Source organism: Syngnathus acus, chromosome 6, assembly GCF_901709675.1.
Source record: "Syngnathus acus chromosome 6, fSynAcu1.2, whole genome shotgun sequence".
In the NCBI taxonomy this organism is placed as follows: domain Eukaryota; kingdom Metazoa; phylum Chordata; class Actinopteri; order Syngnathiformes; family Syngnathidae; genus Syngnathus; species Syngnathus acus.
The window spans coordinates 5991652-6007425 of record NC_051092.1 but is presented as its reverse complement, the minus strand read 5'-3'; the positions used below and the strand labels follow the sequence as shown (position 1 = coordinate 6007425).

The window sequence follows — 15774 nt, the reverse complement described above, 5'->3', positions numbered from 1 at the left end:
ACGAAGAAGAAAATGACGTCACTTCCCGTTCACGAACGAGTCGTGAATTGCATTTCCCGTTCACCAACGAACGAATCTGTGAGTGAACGAATGAGTGAGTGATTCGCATTTCCAGTTCATCGCGAGAACGGATCAGTGAGGGAACGAATCGTGACTTTCCCGTTCGCGAACGAGTCAATGGGTCAACTGCCTTCCTTCCCGTGCATCAACGGATCAGTCAGTGAACGTGTTGCGTCTCCCTCCTGGCGTGGACTATGCCTAAATATTATTATCCAAGATATCTACTGCAATTTCCCATTGGATTGCTGGTTTGAAATTTACTTTTAGGGGTGTAAATCGCGGGTTTTGTAACGATACGATATATCGATACAAAGAATCACGATACGATATTTGCCGATATCATAAAGCCTGCTGTGATTCATTCACGATACATCACGATATAGAGCTCTACGATCGATATAGAACAATATCCTGATTTATAACAATTCATACGCAAAATCAACAAGGTACTGCAAACTCTTTATTTAGGAAATTACAAAGTGCTTCCAAACAAATGACTTGAAGCCCAAAGGGGAGCGAATTTCCTCGTCTTCTTGGACAGACACTAGCCATAGCACCAGCCCAGGAGCCGCGTAGTTGTCGGCTCCCCTTTCACGTGCCTGCTCTGCTCACAACACAACACGCCGCGCACTGCTCCCGGAAAGAGGAAGCAAGCAACAATGAACTGGATTTCAAAATAAAGTCGCGGCTAATGTCCGAGGTCAAAAACGGGCGATATAGATCGATGTTTACGTTTAGCATCGATGCCAACAAATCGTAGAGCATTATATCGATTAATCGATGTGTATCGATGAATCGTTACACCCCTAGTTTCAAACTACTTTTAGGGTTTCTAAGAATAGGGTTTCTAACTAGGCTTTCAAAACTAGGGTTAGGGTTTCCGACCAGGGTTTCCAAGGAGTTTTGCCATTGCTAATTAGGGTTTCAAACTAGGGTTAGGGTTTCCGACTAGGGTTTTAAACCAAGGTTAGGGTTACAAACTAGGTTTTAAAGCTAGGCTTAAGGTTTCCAACGAGGCTTTCAAACTACTTTTAGGGTTTCTAAGATTGGGGTTTCTAACTAGGCTTTCAAAACTAGGGTTAGGGTTTTCGACTAGGGTTTCCAAAGTTAGGGTTAGGATTAGGGTTGGGGTTAGGGTTTCTAACTAGGCTTTCAAAACTAGGGTTAGGGTTAGAGTTAGGGTTAGGGTTACTAACTAGGCTTTCAAAACTAGAGTTAGGGTTAGGTTTAGGGTTTCTAACTAGGCTTTCCAAACTAGGGTTAGGGTTTCCGACTAGGGTTTCCAAGGAGTTTTGCCATCGCTAATTAGGGTTTCAAACTAGGCTCAGGGTTTCCGACTACGGTTTTAAACCAAGGTTAGGGTTTCAAACTAGGTTTTAAAGCTAGGGTTAGGGTTTCCAACGAGGGTTTCAAACTACTTTTAGGGTTTCTAAGATTAGGATTTCTAACTAGGCTTTCAAAACGAGGGTTAGGGTTTCCGACCAGGGTTTCCAAGGAGTTTTGCCATTGCTATTTAGGGTTTCAAACTAGGGTTAGGGTTTCCGACTAGGGTTTTAAACAAAGGTTAGGGTTACAAACTAGGTTTTAATGCTAGGGTTAGGGTTTCCAACGAGGGTTTCAAACTACTTTTATGGTTTCTAAGATCAGGGTTTCTAACTAGGCTTTCAAAACTAGGGTTAGGGTTTCCGACCAGGGTTTCCAAGGAGTTTTGCCATTGCTAATTAGGGTTTCAAACTAGGGTTAGGGTTTCCGACTAGGGTTTTAAACCAAGGTTAGGGTTACAAACTAGGTTTTAAAGCTAGGCTTAAGGTTTCCAACGAGGCTTTCAAACTACTTTTAGGGTTTCTAAGATTGGGGTTTCTAACTAGGCTTTCAAAACTAGGGTTAGGGTTTTCGACTAGGGTTTCCAAAGTTAGGGTTAGGATTAGGGTTGGGGTTAGGGTTTCTAACTAGGCTTTCAAAACTAGGGTTAGGGTTAGAGTTAGGGTTAGGGTTACTAACTAGGCTTTCAAAACTAGAGTTAGGGTTAGGTTTAGGGTTTCTAACTAGGCTTTCCAAACTAGGGTTAGGGTTTCCGACTAGGGTTTCCAAGGAGTTTTGCCATCGCTAATTAGGGTTTCAAACTAGGCTCAGGGTTTCCGACTACGGTTTTAAACCAAGGTTAGGGTTTCAAACTAGGTTTTAAAGCTAGGGTTAGGGTTTCCAACGAGGGTTTCAAACTACTTTTAGGGTTTCTAAGATTAGGATTTCTAACTAGGCTTTCAAAACGAGGGTTAGGGTTTCCGACCAGGGTTTCCAAGGAGTTTTGCCATTGCTATTTAGGGTTTCAAACTAGGGTTAGGGTTTCCGACTAGGGTTTTAAACAAAGGTTAGGGTTACAAACTAGGTTTTAATGCTAGGGTTAGGGTTTCCAACGAGGGTTTCAAACTACTTTATGGTTTCTAAGATCAGGGTTTCTAACTAGGCTTTCAAAACTAGGGTTAGGGTTTCCGACCAGGGTTTCCAAGGAGTTTTGCCATTGCTAATTAAAGTTTCAAACAAGGGGTAGGGTTTCCGACTAGGGTTTTAAACCAAGCTTAGGGTTACAAACTAGGTTTTAAAGCTGTTAGGGTTTCCAACGAGGGTTTCAAACTACTTTTAGGGTTTCTAAGATTGGGGTTTCTAACTAGGCTTTCAAAACTAGGGTTAGGGTTTCTGACCAGGGTTTCCAAGGAGTTTTGCCATTGCTAATTAGCGTTTCAAGCTAGGGTTAGGGTTTCCGACTAGGGTTTTAAATCAAGGTTAGGGTTACAAACTAGGGGTGTAAATCGCGGGTTTTGTAACGATACGATATCATATCGATACAAAGAACCGCAATACGATATTCGCCGATATCTTAAAGCCTGCTGTGATTCATTCACGATACATCACGATATAGTGCTCTACGATCGATATAGAACAATATCCTGATTTATAACAATTCATCCGCAAAATCAACAAGGTACTGCAAACTCTTTATTTAGGAAATTACAAGAGTATTGTAGTATACAAAGTGCTTATTTTAACACTGAACTTTATCAAATTCCTATATTTTTTCTCATATAAGTAAAGAAAAATGAATATTCTTTCTTTTTTTGTAATACCATTAACTTTAAAGTGCATTACTGAACTATTTATTCACAATAATTTTAATTGTCCGTTGAGCCATCTTTTCTTTGGAATCCAAAGTGCTTCCAAACGAATGACTTGAAGCCCAAAGGGGAGCGAATTTCCTCGTCTTCTTGGACAGACACTAGCCATAGCACCAGCCCAGGAGCCGCGTAGTTGTCGGCTCCCCTTTCACGTGCCTGCTCTGCTCACAACACAGCACGCCGCGTACTGCTCCCGGAAAGAGGAAGCAAGCAACAATGAACTGGATTTCAAAATAAAGTCGCGTCTAATGTCCGAGGTCAAACACGGCGATATAAATCGATGTTTACGTTTAGCATCGATGCCAATAAATCGTAGAGCATTATATCGATTAATCGATGTGTATTGATGAATCGTTACACCCCTATTTACTTTTATTATTATTTTTAATAAACATTTATGTTAAAACTTGTCTGGTGTTTTATTTCTTGTTTTTATATTCGCCAATTAAAACATAAAAATCAGACATTTGGTTAACTGCTTTATATGACAATATGTGTAGGTACACCTCATGGACACTTCAATAGGTACACTACACGAGGTAAAAAGAATAAAAAAAGAATAAAATAAAGGGTTAATTGCGCAACAAAAGCACATTGAGATATTTTCTCGCACCTGGGATCGAACCAAGATCTTGCCGAGCAAGAGCCCGTGGCAGTAACCAGTCGGCTGTTTCAACATTGCAGGCAATGGTCGTATGGACTGTTTTGTACTAGTACCTGTAGGTAGTGTAAACGGTAAAAAAAAAAAAGAATAACTAAATAAAGGGTTAATTGCACAACAAAAGCACATTATTGAATTTTCTCGCACCTGGGCTTGAACCAAGTTCTTACCAAGCAAGAGCTCGAGTTACTAACCATTCGGCTATTTCAACCGGCAGCCTACAATTACTGGTACTGTTTTGTACTAGAGACGTGCATTCCAGTTTAAGTGAATCTTTAGAATCGGTTGTGTGTGTTTAATGAGGGTAACTTGGAAAACATATAGGAACGCAGCCCGGAGGACTAGCGATTGACACCTGTGACCTTTGACCATGATATTTCCCTAATAAAATGGCCTGTTATTAGGTACACTTGAAAATGGCGGTGTACCTAATGGAGTGTCCGTGTGACTCCCTCGTTAAGTGCACCTGCGTGAAAAGTTTTAGCTCCTGCGGAACGTGAAAGAAGCTAAAACTTTTCACGCAGGTGTGTTTAACGAGGGTAACTTGGAAAACATATTGGAACGCGGCCCTGAGGACTAGCGCTTGACACCTATGACCTTTGACCATGATATTTCCCTAATAAAGTGGCCTGTTATTAGGTACACTTGAAAATGGCGGTGTACCTAATGGAGTGTCCGTGTGACTCCCTCGTTAAGTGCACCTGCGTGAAAAGTTTTAGCTCCTGCAGAACGTGAAAGAAGCTAAAACTTTTCACGCAGGTGTGTTTAACGAGGGTAACTTGGAAAACATATTGGAACGCGGCCCCGAGGACTAGCGCTTGACACCTATGACCTTTGACCATGATATTTCCCTAATAAAGTGGCCTGTTATTAGGTACACTTGAAAATGGCGGTGTACCTAATGGAGTGTCCGCGTGAGTCCCTCGTTAAGTGCACCTGCGTGAAAAGTTTTAGCTCCTGCGGAACGTGAAAGAAGCTAAAACTTTTCACGCAGGTGTGTTTAACGAGGGTAACTTGGAAAACATATTGGAACGCGGCCCTGAGGACTAGCGCTTGACACCTATGACCTTTGACCATGATATTTCCCTAATAAAGTGGCCTGTTATTAGGTACACTTGAAAATGGCGGTGTACCTAATGGAGTGTCCGTGTGACTCCCTCGTTAAGTGCACCTGCGTGAAAAGTTTTAGCTCCTGCGGAACGTGAAAGAAGCTAAAACTTTTCACGCAGGTGTGTTTAACGAGGGTAACTTGGAAAACATATTGGAACGCGGCCCCGAGGACTAGAGCTTGACACCTATGACCTTTGACCATGATATTTCCCTAATAAAGTGGCCTGTTATTAGGTACACTTGAAAATGGCGGTGTACCTAATGGAGTGTCCGCGTGAGTCCCTCGTTAAGTGCACCTGCGTGAAAAGTTTTAGCTCCTGCGGAACGTGAAAGGAGCTAAAACTTTTCACGCAGGTGTGTTTAACGAGCGTAACTTGGAAAACATATTGGAACGCGGCCCCGAGGACTAGCGCTTGACACCTATGACCTTTGACCATGATATTTCCCTAATAAAGTGGCCTGTTATTAGGTACACTTGAAAATGGCGGTGTACCTAATGGAGTGTCCGCGTGAGTCCCTCGTTAAGCGCACCTGCGTGAAAAGTTTTAGCTCCTGCAGAACGTGAAAATGACCAAAAACTTTTCACGCAGGTGCACTTAACGAAGGAATCACATGGACACTCCATTAGGTACACCGCCATTTTCAAGTGTACCTAATAACAGGCCATTTTATTAGGGAAATATCATGGTCAAAGGTCACGGGTGTCAAGCGCTAGTCCTCGGGGCTGCGTTCCTATATGTTTTCCAAGTTACCCTCATTAAACACACACAACCGATTCTAAAGATTCATCACTTAAACTGGAACGCACGTCTCTAGTACAAAACACTACCAGTAATTGTAGGCTGCCGGTTGAAATAGCCGAATGGTTAGTAACTCGAGCTCTTGCTTGGTAAGAACTTGGTTCAAGCGTAGGTGCGAAAAAATTCATTAATGTGCTTTTGTTGTGCAATTAACCCTTTATTTATTCATTTTTTTTACCGTGTACACTACCTACAGGTACTAGTACAAAACAGTCCATACGACCATTGCCTGCAATGTTGAAACAGCCGACTGGTTACTGCCACGGGCTCTTGCTCGGCAAGATCTTGGTTCGATCCCAGGTGCGAGAAAATATCTCAATGTGCTTTTGTTGTGCAATTAACCCTTTATTTATTTTATTCTTTTTTTATTCTTTTTACCTCGTGTAGTGTACCTATTGAAGTGTCCATGAGGTGTACCTACACATATTGTCATATAAAGCAGTTAACCAAATGTCTGATTTTTATGTTTTAATTGGCGAATATAAAAACAAGAAATAAAACACCAGACAAGTTTTAACATAAATGTTTATTAAAAATAATAATAAAAGTAAATTTCAAACCAGCAATCCAATGTGAAATTGCAGTAGATATCTTGGATAACAATATTTAGGCATAGTCCACGCCAGGAGGGAGACGCAACACGTTCACTGACTGATCCGTTGATGCACGGGAAGGAAGGCAGTTGACCCATTGACTCGTTCGCGAACGGGAAAGTCAGGATTCGTTCCCTCACTGATCCGTTCTCGCGATGAACTGGAAATGCGAATCACTCAATCATTCGTTCACTCACAGATTCGTTCGTTGGTGAACGGGAAATGCAATTCACGACTCGTTCGTGAACGGGAAGTGACGTCATTTTCTTCTTCGTTTTCTTTTACGGCGAGGTGGCACCAGCTTCAATGGGCATTACCGACACCTACTGGTTGAAGTCATATGAACTGAAAAAAGAACGAATCACTTTAGGAAGTGATTCGTTCACTGAAAAGATTCGTTCTTTTGAACCCATTGTGTGTAGTTGTATTGTTTAATGTGTATGGGTTGTTTCCACTGGATGTAAAAAAAAAAAAAAAAAAGCTGTATCAGTGTGTGTGTGGGGGATTCATCGAAGAACGAATCTTTTGAGTGAACTGATTCTAAAGATTCAGTTCACCTAAAAGAACTGGAATGCACATCCTTAGCACCAGCTTCAATGCGCATTACCGGCACCTACTGGTTGAAGTCATATGAACTGAAAAAAGAACGAATCACTTTAGGAAGTGATTCGTTCACTCTCTTTCACTGAAAACAAAATCGTTCTTTTGAACGAATCGTTCACTCACGAGCCAACACTAACAGCAACACACGCATAAACTGAGTATGTGCCGATGCCACAACATGAAATCTTAAGATTCTCCGATTTGCCACGCATGCACGATCAGCAAGTGGCTGACCAGGCCTTGCGCTAACTGACCTGTGGTTTGGCGATCCTGTTTACAATGCGCTCGGTATTTAATGTTCGACAATTTCCCACGGCACAGCTGAACACGGCACACTGGTTGGGAAACACTGAATCAGATGACCTTTCAATAACATGGTGAATAGCTCATATTTGTATCGTATTCTTTTCATATTCCTTTGCATTCAGGACGAATAACACAATGCAAATTCAAATGAGCAACACAAATGTCAGCCTGACAAAGAAACCCAGCAAACGGCTGCAAACCATGAGAAAGTAATGTCATCTTTATTTTGGTTGAATGAAGCTAACCATACAAGTCCAGTCGACTGGTCCCATTGGGACAATACAGACACGATATCAACATAGATACATCAATTCACTGGCTTTCAATGTCAGATCTTCTTCGTTCACGCTCAAAACATCTAAACCTTGCAGAATAGATCAAACGAGTCCCGAATATTGTATGTTAAAATACCAGAACATCTTCATAAAAGAAACTTCTCTTTTTAAATCCAGTCGACTGGTCCCATTGGGACAATACAAACACGATATCAACATAGATACATCAATTCACTGGCTTCCAATATCAGATGTTCTTCGTTCACTCTCAAAACATCTAAGTCTTGCAGAATAGATCAAATGAGTTCCGAATACTGTATGTTAAAATACTAGAACATCTTCATTAAAAAAACAGTTTTGTTTTTTTAAATTCCCCTTATGAGACAAAATGCAGCACTGTAAACATGACAATAAATAAATAGTGTAGAATAAATAAAAGTTGGTTCAACTTTGAACCCTAAAGTCTTGACTGAATTACAGCAAAAACAGAAAAGGTCAACTCCAATTGTTCTGGAATGGGACGCCACCATCACAAAATCCACATTCCAGCAGGAGATCATAGTTGACCTGAGATGAGACTACACAAGACGAGGTCTGGCGCAGGTGCAGCCCACCGTCACAACCACGGAGACAGGCTTCAAGTAGTACGTTTTCCCGTCAACGCAGCGCTCCCGCTTCAGAAACACTCGGGTCTGATTGACGGGAGCCGAGTTGTAGTCGTGGGTCAACTCGGCTCTCCCTTTACTGTTGATCACGATGCACCCGGAGCACAGACACTGAGCTTCAACGTAGATGGACGGGTAGTGGTCCTTCATGGGTCTCCATCTGGAGATAAACGACAGCGCAGGGTGAGCGACGCAGGCTCGGGGAGAACATGCAAACTCCGTACAGGGTGGGTCGGAGGTGGAATCAAACCGGCACCCTCCTAACTGTGATCCGGACGTGCTAACCAGTGCGCCACCGAGCCGCCGCCATGGAAACTAATAGACGAACTATTAAGGCATCTCCCTTTAAATTACAATATATTATTTGATCATGTATATACATTGTTTCAGTGGCTCAATTAAAAAAGGGACTCTCGTGGACAGCACAGCATCAGATTCACACAAAGTGAAAGATTTCATGATTACAATGGTTTTCATTATTTTGATGATTATACTTCCTAACAATTCTAAAGGAATTCGGTAGGAATTGGTATTAACAGCATTTTGCTGTGTTTAATAATAAAACTGAAGTACTATACAGTACATTCACTTGTATTAAGGCAACTGTTATGATTTGGACACGGATTGGTTTGTTAGAAACATCAGACATGCAGTTATGATAGCAGATGCAGGTAAGAGCAAGAGGGGAATCAATAAAACAAAAATAACTAACAAAAATGAATTTGGTTTTCTCTCTATCGCATTGTTAAACAATGAGGAATTGATCGGAGCAAAATTAAAAGAATTTCAATTCGGGTCACAAACCTGTTTAAGTAAATAAATGAATATTAAAAAAAAAAAACAGCAAATGTATCTGATGTGTTAGCCTAGTGTGTTGTTTCATGAGTGTAAATACACATTTATTTTATTTAAATTTCTTGTGTGGCAGAATCTGCCTTAATTTGTTATTTTCTCAAAAGTAAATGTATTATTGTTTCAGTTAGACTGATATTGTCTGTATACCTGAATTTGCACACTCCCAGTTTAACCTTTTGTCTAATTGACATTCATCCTTCAATCAAAAAAATCACAAGTGACTGAGCAGTTACTCCTTATCTAATTTTCCCACAATTACTTTTACTCGAGCAATATTTGGGGGAATACTTTTTCCAATGACAGATCTCTTCCTTGATAATAATAATAATAATAATAAATTATATTTATAACGCACTTTACATTCGGGGGAATCTCAAAGTGCTACATGGCAGATAAAAAACAAGAAAACAAAACAAGGACAAGTTTAAAACAACTGGACGACAACCAAGATATGAGAGGAATTACGGAAATGCTAAGGTAAAGAGGTGAGTTTTAAGTCCAGTTTTGAAAGAGTCAGTTGATGCTATTCTGGTCATAAACCTCTGGTTATAAATAGGTCTGGGTTATAAATAGAACAAACACAAGTTTTGTACGAGTCATGATGATGCAATTTGTACAATGATGCAATGCTGCAAAACCCGGTTGAAAAAAGTAAAGACAAAAGATCCTCCCTGTACCGCCCACTTCGCTGTATAAACAACAAACTACTTCCCGAAGTCAGCTGATATTGGCTCCCGCAACCCTTGTGAGGAAAAACGATCAGAAAATGGATGGATAGATAAAAATAGAAAAATTGAGTTTAATCTGACATCCACACGAATGTTTTTGAACGTCAAAATATATCGATCGGGGAATATACTAGCGAATGTGCTTTCAAGATGGGTGCGTTCAATTTCGTCACAGGATCATTTCCCACCTGCTGATTTCGCCACAGGATCATTTCCCACTTGTTGGTTAACTGATGCCTTTCACTTGGAACAAAGGAAACGTAAGGTACGAGATGGTGAAAGTCTGGAAATACCGTCATGACAACACATGACACCGCTTGTCAGACTCAGCTGGTTTCAGCGATCACGTGATCACTCGTCATCATAGCGCGAGAGCGCGTCAGCGCCTCAATAATTGATGGCACCAGTTGACACACAAGTCACACAGCAAGCAGTGTGACGTAATTTGTTGTCCTCATCAGTCTCGACTTATACACCTTTTTTTTTTTTTTTTTAAATGTGAAAGGTGATGGACATGATCTAATACAATCAAAATAAACATTCAGTTTTGAGGTGAAATTTCAAGAGGTAACCTGATGAACTTAATTAGACCTAAACTTCTAAATCCATGCCTAACTGTTTAATGCTGTATTATATTTTGAACAGCAAAACCTAGTCTATCAATTTCAGTCTCTCTATCAACCTGCTATTGATTACACTGTGCAACAAACACTCTGAATGGCCACTTCCCTGCAATATTATTTCTGTTTGAAGCCTTGGTACCATTTTTGGGTGTTGTGTCTGTCTCATGATGTCAACATTTAAACAGCATGATAAAGAAAACTGGTTAAATACCCATTTTAATTGAGCCAGGAAACACATTTATTTCATTGGCCAAAGTACTGAAACATTATAAAGTTGGAAAAGGTCAAATTAAGCTGACCTGTAACTGTAAATGCTATTGTGCATTTTGGGGTGACGTGTTAGCTAAGATGTATTTTGATTTTGAGATCAGCACAGCTTTTAAGTTGAAGATAAAGATTAGAGGATGAATCTCTCGCATGATAAACACTGCACATAAAATCATTCAACTTAAGCCATGCAGCGACACAGTGATGCCTTGATAATTAGTTTGCCATCAAAAGCCATTTCATAGTCTTGTTTTTTTTTTATAAAGTTTGAGGTGTCACTGTTTCTAGATATGCCACGGTTGCCACCAAAGTGGAGCACCAAACACAATACAGTCAAAATGCACTAAAATGGCTGGCAGTGACAGACGAACAGGAAATTTGGATTGTTTTTACAATATAGTTATTGTTCATTTCACTTTGACTTTAATTTTTAAATTCAGTTAGTTTGATTTATTTTATTTTCAAAAATGCTTCATTTTGGTTTAGTTTTGTTTGAGTATTATTGTTTTGTAAATAGGTGGAGTATTTGTGGAGATCAAGACCATGAAAAGTATTGTGTGATATAGTAAACTACAATTCTCAAACGACTGTTTGACCTTCCCTTTTGCACTGAACAAAATTTCAAATGATCGCCAAAGACAAAAATGATAATTATTTTCGCTACAATTAATTTGAGTTAGTTATATAAACATATCATTTCGTTTCAGTTTGTTTTGTTTTTTATTCATTTTTATTTAATTTTATCAACAAAAAGTTTTTTTTCAATTTCAGTTTTTCCTTACTTTTTGTTAACTAGAATAAAACCTTGTAAGTAACTGAGTTAGGTGTAAATAATATCACAAGATTACTTTCGATACAGTAATTTCACATGTTAAAACATTTATCCGAGTAATACTCAACAATGGTTATGCTAATGTAAAGTAATTTTCTGTTAAGATAGCTGAGCATTTGGGGTTACTCAAGTGTCATTTCATTTGATTGATTTAACCATTATTTATCCAGTTGTCATTTGGAAAGCAGTTCTTTTTAACTGTACAGGACATGCGGATGATGCTGATAAAGATGAAAAGGATGCTTACACGTATCTCCAGGGAGACAGTGACCTCTTCTCCAGGTCCCAATGCGAGTAGAGGTCCAGGGGGCACTCAGCGGGGGAGTCGTGGGCCGATACCACCTCAGGCTCCTGCGGCTGCGGGTAGTGGCTCGCCAGCTTCCTGAGGGCCACCTTGCTCAGCTCCCCCTCCTCGTAGCAACGGTTCGGGTTGGACGACCACACGAGCCCCACCAGGAGGGCCACCACGGCCATGATCTGTGTCGGACGCGAAAGTGGTTGGTACCGCGGATGGGATGAGGAACAGTCGATTGTGACGTCCCCACTCACCTGAGTCTCCATCCTCTCTTGGCTCTCTTTGCCTGACTGACTGTTGCTGGCGGACATATTTATTATTTATGAGCCAGCGGAAGCTACGGTGGCATGAGGAAATGGAAAGCAGGTGTAATTGGTAAAGAGTTTGGATAACTACCACGCATACACACTCACGCATAGTGGTGTTTACACGCTCACGAGTGTTTTGATTTGCAGGAGACGTCACGTGGTCGCTCCCTCCCCCCCCAAAATTGTTAAACACAACAAAGATAATGCCCGGTGACGCATGGGGCGAGATTTCGTCATGTCGGCTATCGTTTATTATTTGCCAAAGTACTGTTTAACTACTTGGGCAAGAATCCCTGTGCATCGAGGATTGTTTAACCGCGTTTTATTAATAATTTCCTCGCTGTAATGAATGTAGCCAATAATGATGGAAAGTTTCCCGTGCAGGAAAAGAAAGGGAGCGATTAAGATCAGTGTAAGCAAATTTCACAGATGTGAGTAATTCTAACGTAACAGAATCTCTGGCTTAGGTCCGACTCCTTTTCGAACAGTGATATATATATATATATAGTATATATATATTTTTTTAAATTGTTTTTATTCTTTAAATCCTGTTCGAAATAAAGATTCATTCATAAAATGTTTTTTTTTCCGCGTGAAATTGCCAATCGACAACCAGAAACCTGGTTTTAAGATAAACCAGTCCAATCCATTACAAATGAACAAGTATACAAAAGATGTGATTGTAGTTGGCACTCTTATTTTCAGGAATTGCTGACAATTCACCGAGTATGCTTTTAAGTCCTTGTCAAGTGAATAATTTGTCTTTCGTGACAGAGAACACGTTTGTTAACAAACCTGCCATTTTTGTGTAGTCACGACATAATGACGCTGTGCTTGACGAGACTTGAGCAATTGCTTACCTGTCAATCAAACACTTGCTCTGCACGGGTGTCAAACTCAAGGCCCGGGGGCCAGATACGGCCCGCCACATCATTTTATGTGGCCCGCGAAGACAAATTGTGCATCAACTTCGTGTCATTACTCGAATTGCAAATTGTCTTTATTTTTAATAATATCTTTTTTTTAAATATTTGACCAGTTTTTACTCGTCTGATTTGAAAATGAGTTATTTGTCAGTTTGTTTTGTAGCTTTTATTGTGTATAATATGAGGTGCTCATAGATTTATTTGGGTTGACAGTTACAATGGCCCTCCGAAAGAAGCTATGAATGTATGTAAACTTGTCCCACCACAACTTTTGTTGCTATTCAAACAAGTACATTCATGCCTACTCACCGTGTTTCTCTACATACTGAATATAGGCAGTTACCTCAAAATCCCTGATGTCAACTAAAATGATGAAGTAACTGATACGGGTAATCCAAATAAGTTAGAAATTCCTGAGTATTTTGGCCCACGCCTTCCACTTCCTAGACAAATTTTTACAGAGAGGCCAAAAAGGAAATACAACCTCTCATTAAACATTTATAGTTCCTTATTCAGACTCTGTATACAACTTTAGGTGACTCACAGGTCGTATAAGTGTGAAACTGACAATATGACAATTTATACAGTACCTGGACAACCGCAGTGTAACAAAGTGTTGTATGCAAGACTGAACAGAAAAAAAAAAAACAGGAAGAATAAATCACATTACAATAATAAACGACAAATAATTGCACTGGGATGCTGAAGTTATAATATGGCAATCATGTGTAACATCACTGACATTAGCCACTTAGTGATAGGTGAGTGAATCGGTATCTGGTGTCGATACTCCGTATTAAACAGGTCAACATCAGTCTGGAAAAGGGTGTGCTCTCAGCTGTGGAAGACGTCGTGCATCATCCCTGTCCCAAAGAAACCACGACCAGCGGAGCAGAACGACTTCAGACCAGTCGCGGTGACTTCACACGTAATGAAGCGCCCTGGAGCGATTGCTGCTTCACCACCTCAGGCCTCAGGTTCAGCATTCTCTTGACCCTCTACAATTCACATATCAGGAGAAGGTGGGGATGGAGGATGCTAATGCCTATATGTTCTCTCTCTCTCTCACCTGGACAAGGGTCCACCTGGATTTCTCTAGCGCCCTCTAACACCATTTAGACAATGCTCCTGAGAGACAAAATGTTGGTGATGGGTGTGAGCTCACATCTGAGGGCATGGATCATGGACTACTTTACGGGTAGACCTCACTATGTACGCATGGGAGGCTGTAGGTCAGGCACGGTGAATAGCAGCGTGGGAGGTCCGCAGGGAGCGGTGCTCTCTCCCTTCCTGTTCACCTCTGGCTTCCAGTACAACTCTGAGTTCTGCCATGTGCAGAAGTTTGCGGACGGCACTGTAATTGTTGGCTGTATTGGAAATGGACGGGAGGAGTACAGGGGCCTGGTCCGGCGCTTCATCGGTTGGTGTGGCTCTAACCACCTGCACCTAAACCCCGCCAAGTTCAGGGAAATGCTGGTGGACTTCAGGATGCCCAGGCCTCATCCTGAGCCAGTGACATTCAATGAAGACTGTGTGGCGATAGTGCAGACCTGTAAATATCTTGGGAGTGTGGCTGGCCGACAAACTCGACTGGTCTGCGCATGTGGACGCTTTGTGCAAAAAAGGACTGTTGGTATCCTTCAACATCTGCAATTTGATGCTGCAGATGTTTTACCAATCTGTTGTACCTAATCTGGCGTCTATGGCAGAACAGCTGGTGTTGGCCAGGCTGCTGTCCATCAAGGACAATCCTGTCCAACCCACTGTACAGCACCGTCACTGGACAAAGGGGGAGCTTCAGTGACAGGCTGTAGACACCATCTTGCTCCACGGAAAGGCTGACGGGTTCATTTCTCCCCCATGCCGTGAGACTTTTTAACTAGTCGCAGGGGTTAAGGGTGCGTTCACGGTCATGATCTTGGGTTGGCAAATAAATAGTTTGTTGTTTATATATATATTGACTCTCTCTCTCTCAGTAGCTCAGGTTGTAAGGACTTCTCTTTTCAAGAAGTAGGTGTGGTCAAGATGATGGCATGTTGGAGTTATTTCAGACACGCCAGACGGCTGGGGGTGGGGCTAATGTGGCTAGTGCAGTCATTTGCTTGGAACGAAGTCACCTTTCAGTCACCTCATAACCTCATATTCGTCTCATTTGATGCGAAGGGAGCTGTTTCAAGTCTTAGTACAGATATGTGACGTGGATGACAAGTAGGTTCAAATCAACAACTGAAAGTGGAAACCATGACGGAGCACATTACCTCAGTGGACAAAAACATCAAGGTGGCGTGCAGTAATGATGTCAAAGACAATTTAGGCAAGTTATCTTTTTTTGGACTGCATGTCCATGTTGGGCTTTCCAGAAAAGCCACACATTAACTACTAATCCCCACTCTTTGCTGTCCTATCTAGCCTATGTACATGAACTGATGATGCCTTATCTGATGAGGCAAAATGTCAACCAGAACAATCCAGTTGTGATGATCCATGTTCCAAGAATGCTATGACGGGTGAATGACAATATACAGCAAATTAATCACTTACACAAGTTTGTATCTCTTAAAGCCTTATCTCTTCAACTTTGTCACTAACCTTTCTGAAAGTGAAAGCCACTTTGGTACTGATTAAGCCGAAGGGCTACCAGTTTGGGAAACCACTGGAAAATCCTCATTTGGATAGTAAGTTTGAGGTTGACCTAGT

General features: G+C 41.1%; 1 protein-coding gene and 1 long non-coding RNA gene across 2 annotated transcripts in view; one reads left to right on the top strand and one right to left on the bottom strand.

Annotated features, from left to right (window-relative positions):
- Positions 1 to 7500: 7500 nt before the first annotated feature.
- il17c (interleukin 17c) lies at positions 7501 to 12266 on the bottom strand. Its single transcript, XM_037254383.1, has 3 exons — positions 12098 to 12266; positions 11796 to 12025; positions 7501 to 8403 (listed from the first exon to the last, which is right to left on the bottom strand). Exons 1-3 carry the CDS (start codon positions 12152 to 12154, stop codon positions 8157 to 8159), a joined length of 534 nt encoding a protein of 177 aa, XP_037110278.1. The 5' UTR covers positions 12155 to 12266; the 3' UTR covers positions 7501 to 8156.
- Positions 12201 to 15774, top strand: part of LOC119124424 — a 15778-nt gene continuing 12204 nt past the window's right edge. Inside the window, exons 1-2 of the long non-coding RNA XR_005098272.1 lie at positions 12201 to 12211; positions 14097 to 14099. This is a non-coding gene — a long non-coding RNA (uncharacterized LOC119124424). The remainder of the gene's footprint in view (positions 12212 to 14096; positions 14100 to 15774) is intronic.

What these genes read in the sequence shown, in the direction of transcription:
- il17c (XM_037254383.1), bottom strand. Translation starts at nt 12,154, where the DNA reads ATGTCCGCCAGCAACAGTCAGTCAGGCAAAGAGAGCCAAGAGAGGATG. An exon ending in AAGAGAGGATGGAGACTCAG is followed by an intron (nt 12,026 to 12,097) that starts GTGAGTGGGGAC and finishes CGTCCGACACAG; the next exon opens with ATCATGGCCGTGGTGGCCCT. An exon ending in CTGTCTCCCTGGAGATACGT is followed by an intron (nt 8,404 to 11,795) that starts GTAAGCATCCTT and finishes GTTTATCTCCAG; the next exon opens with ATGGAGACCCATGAAGGACC.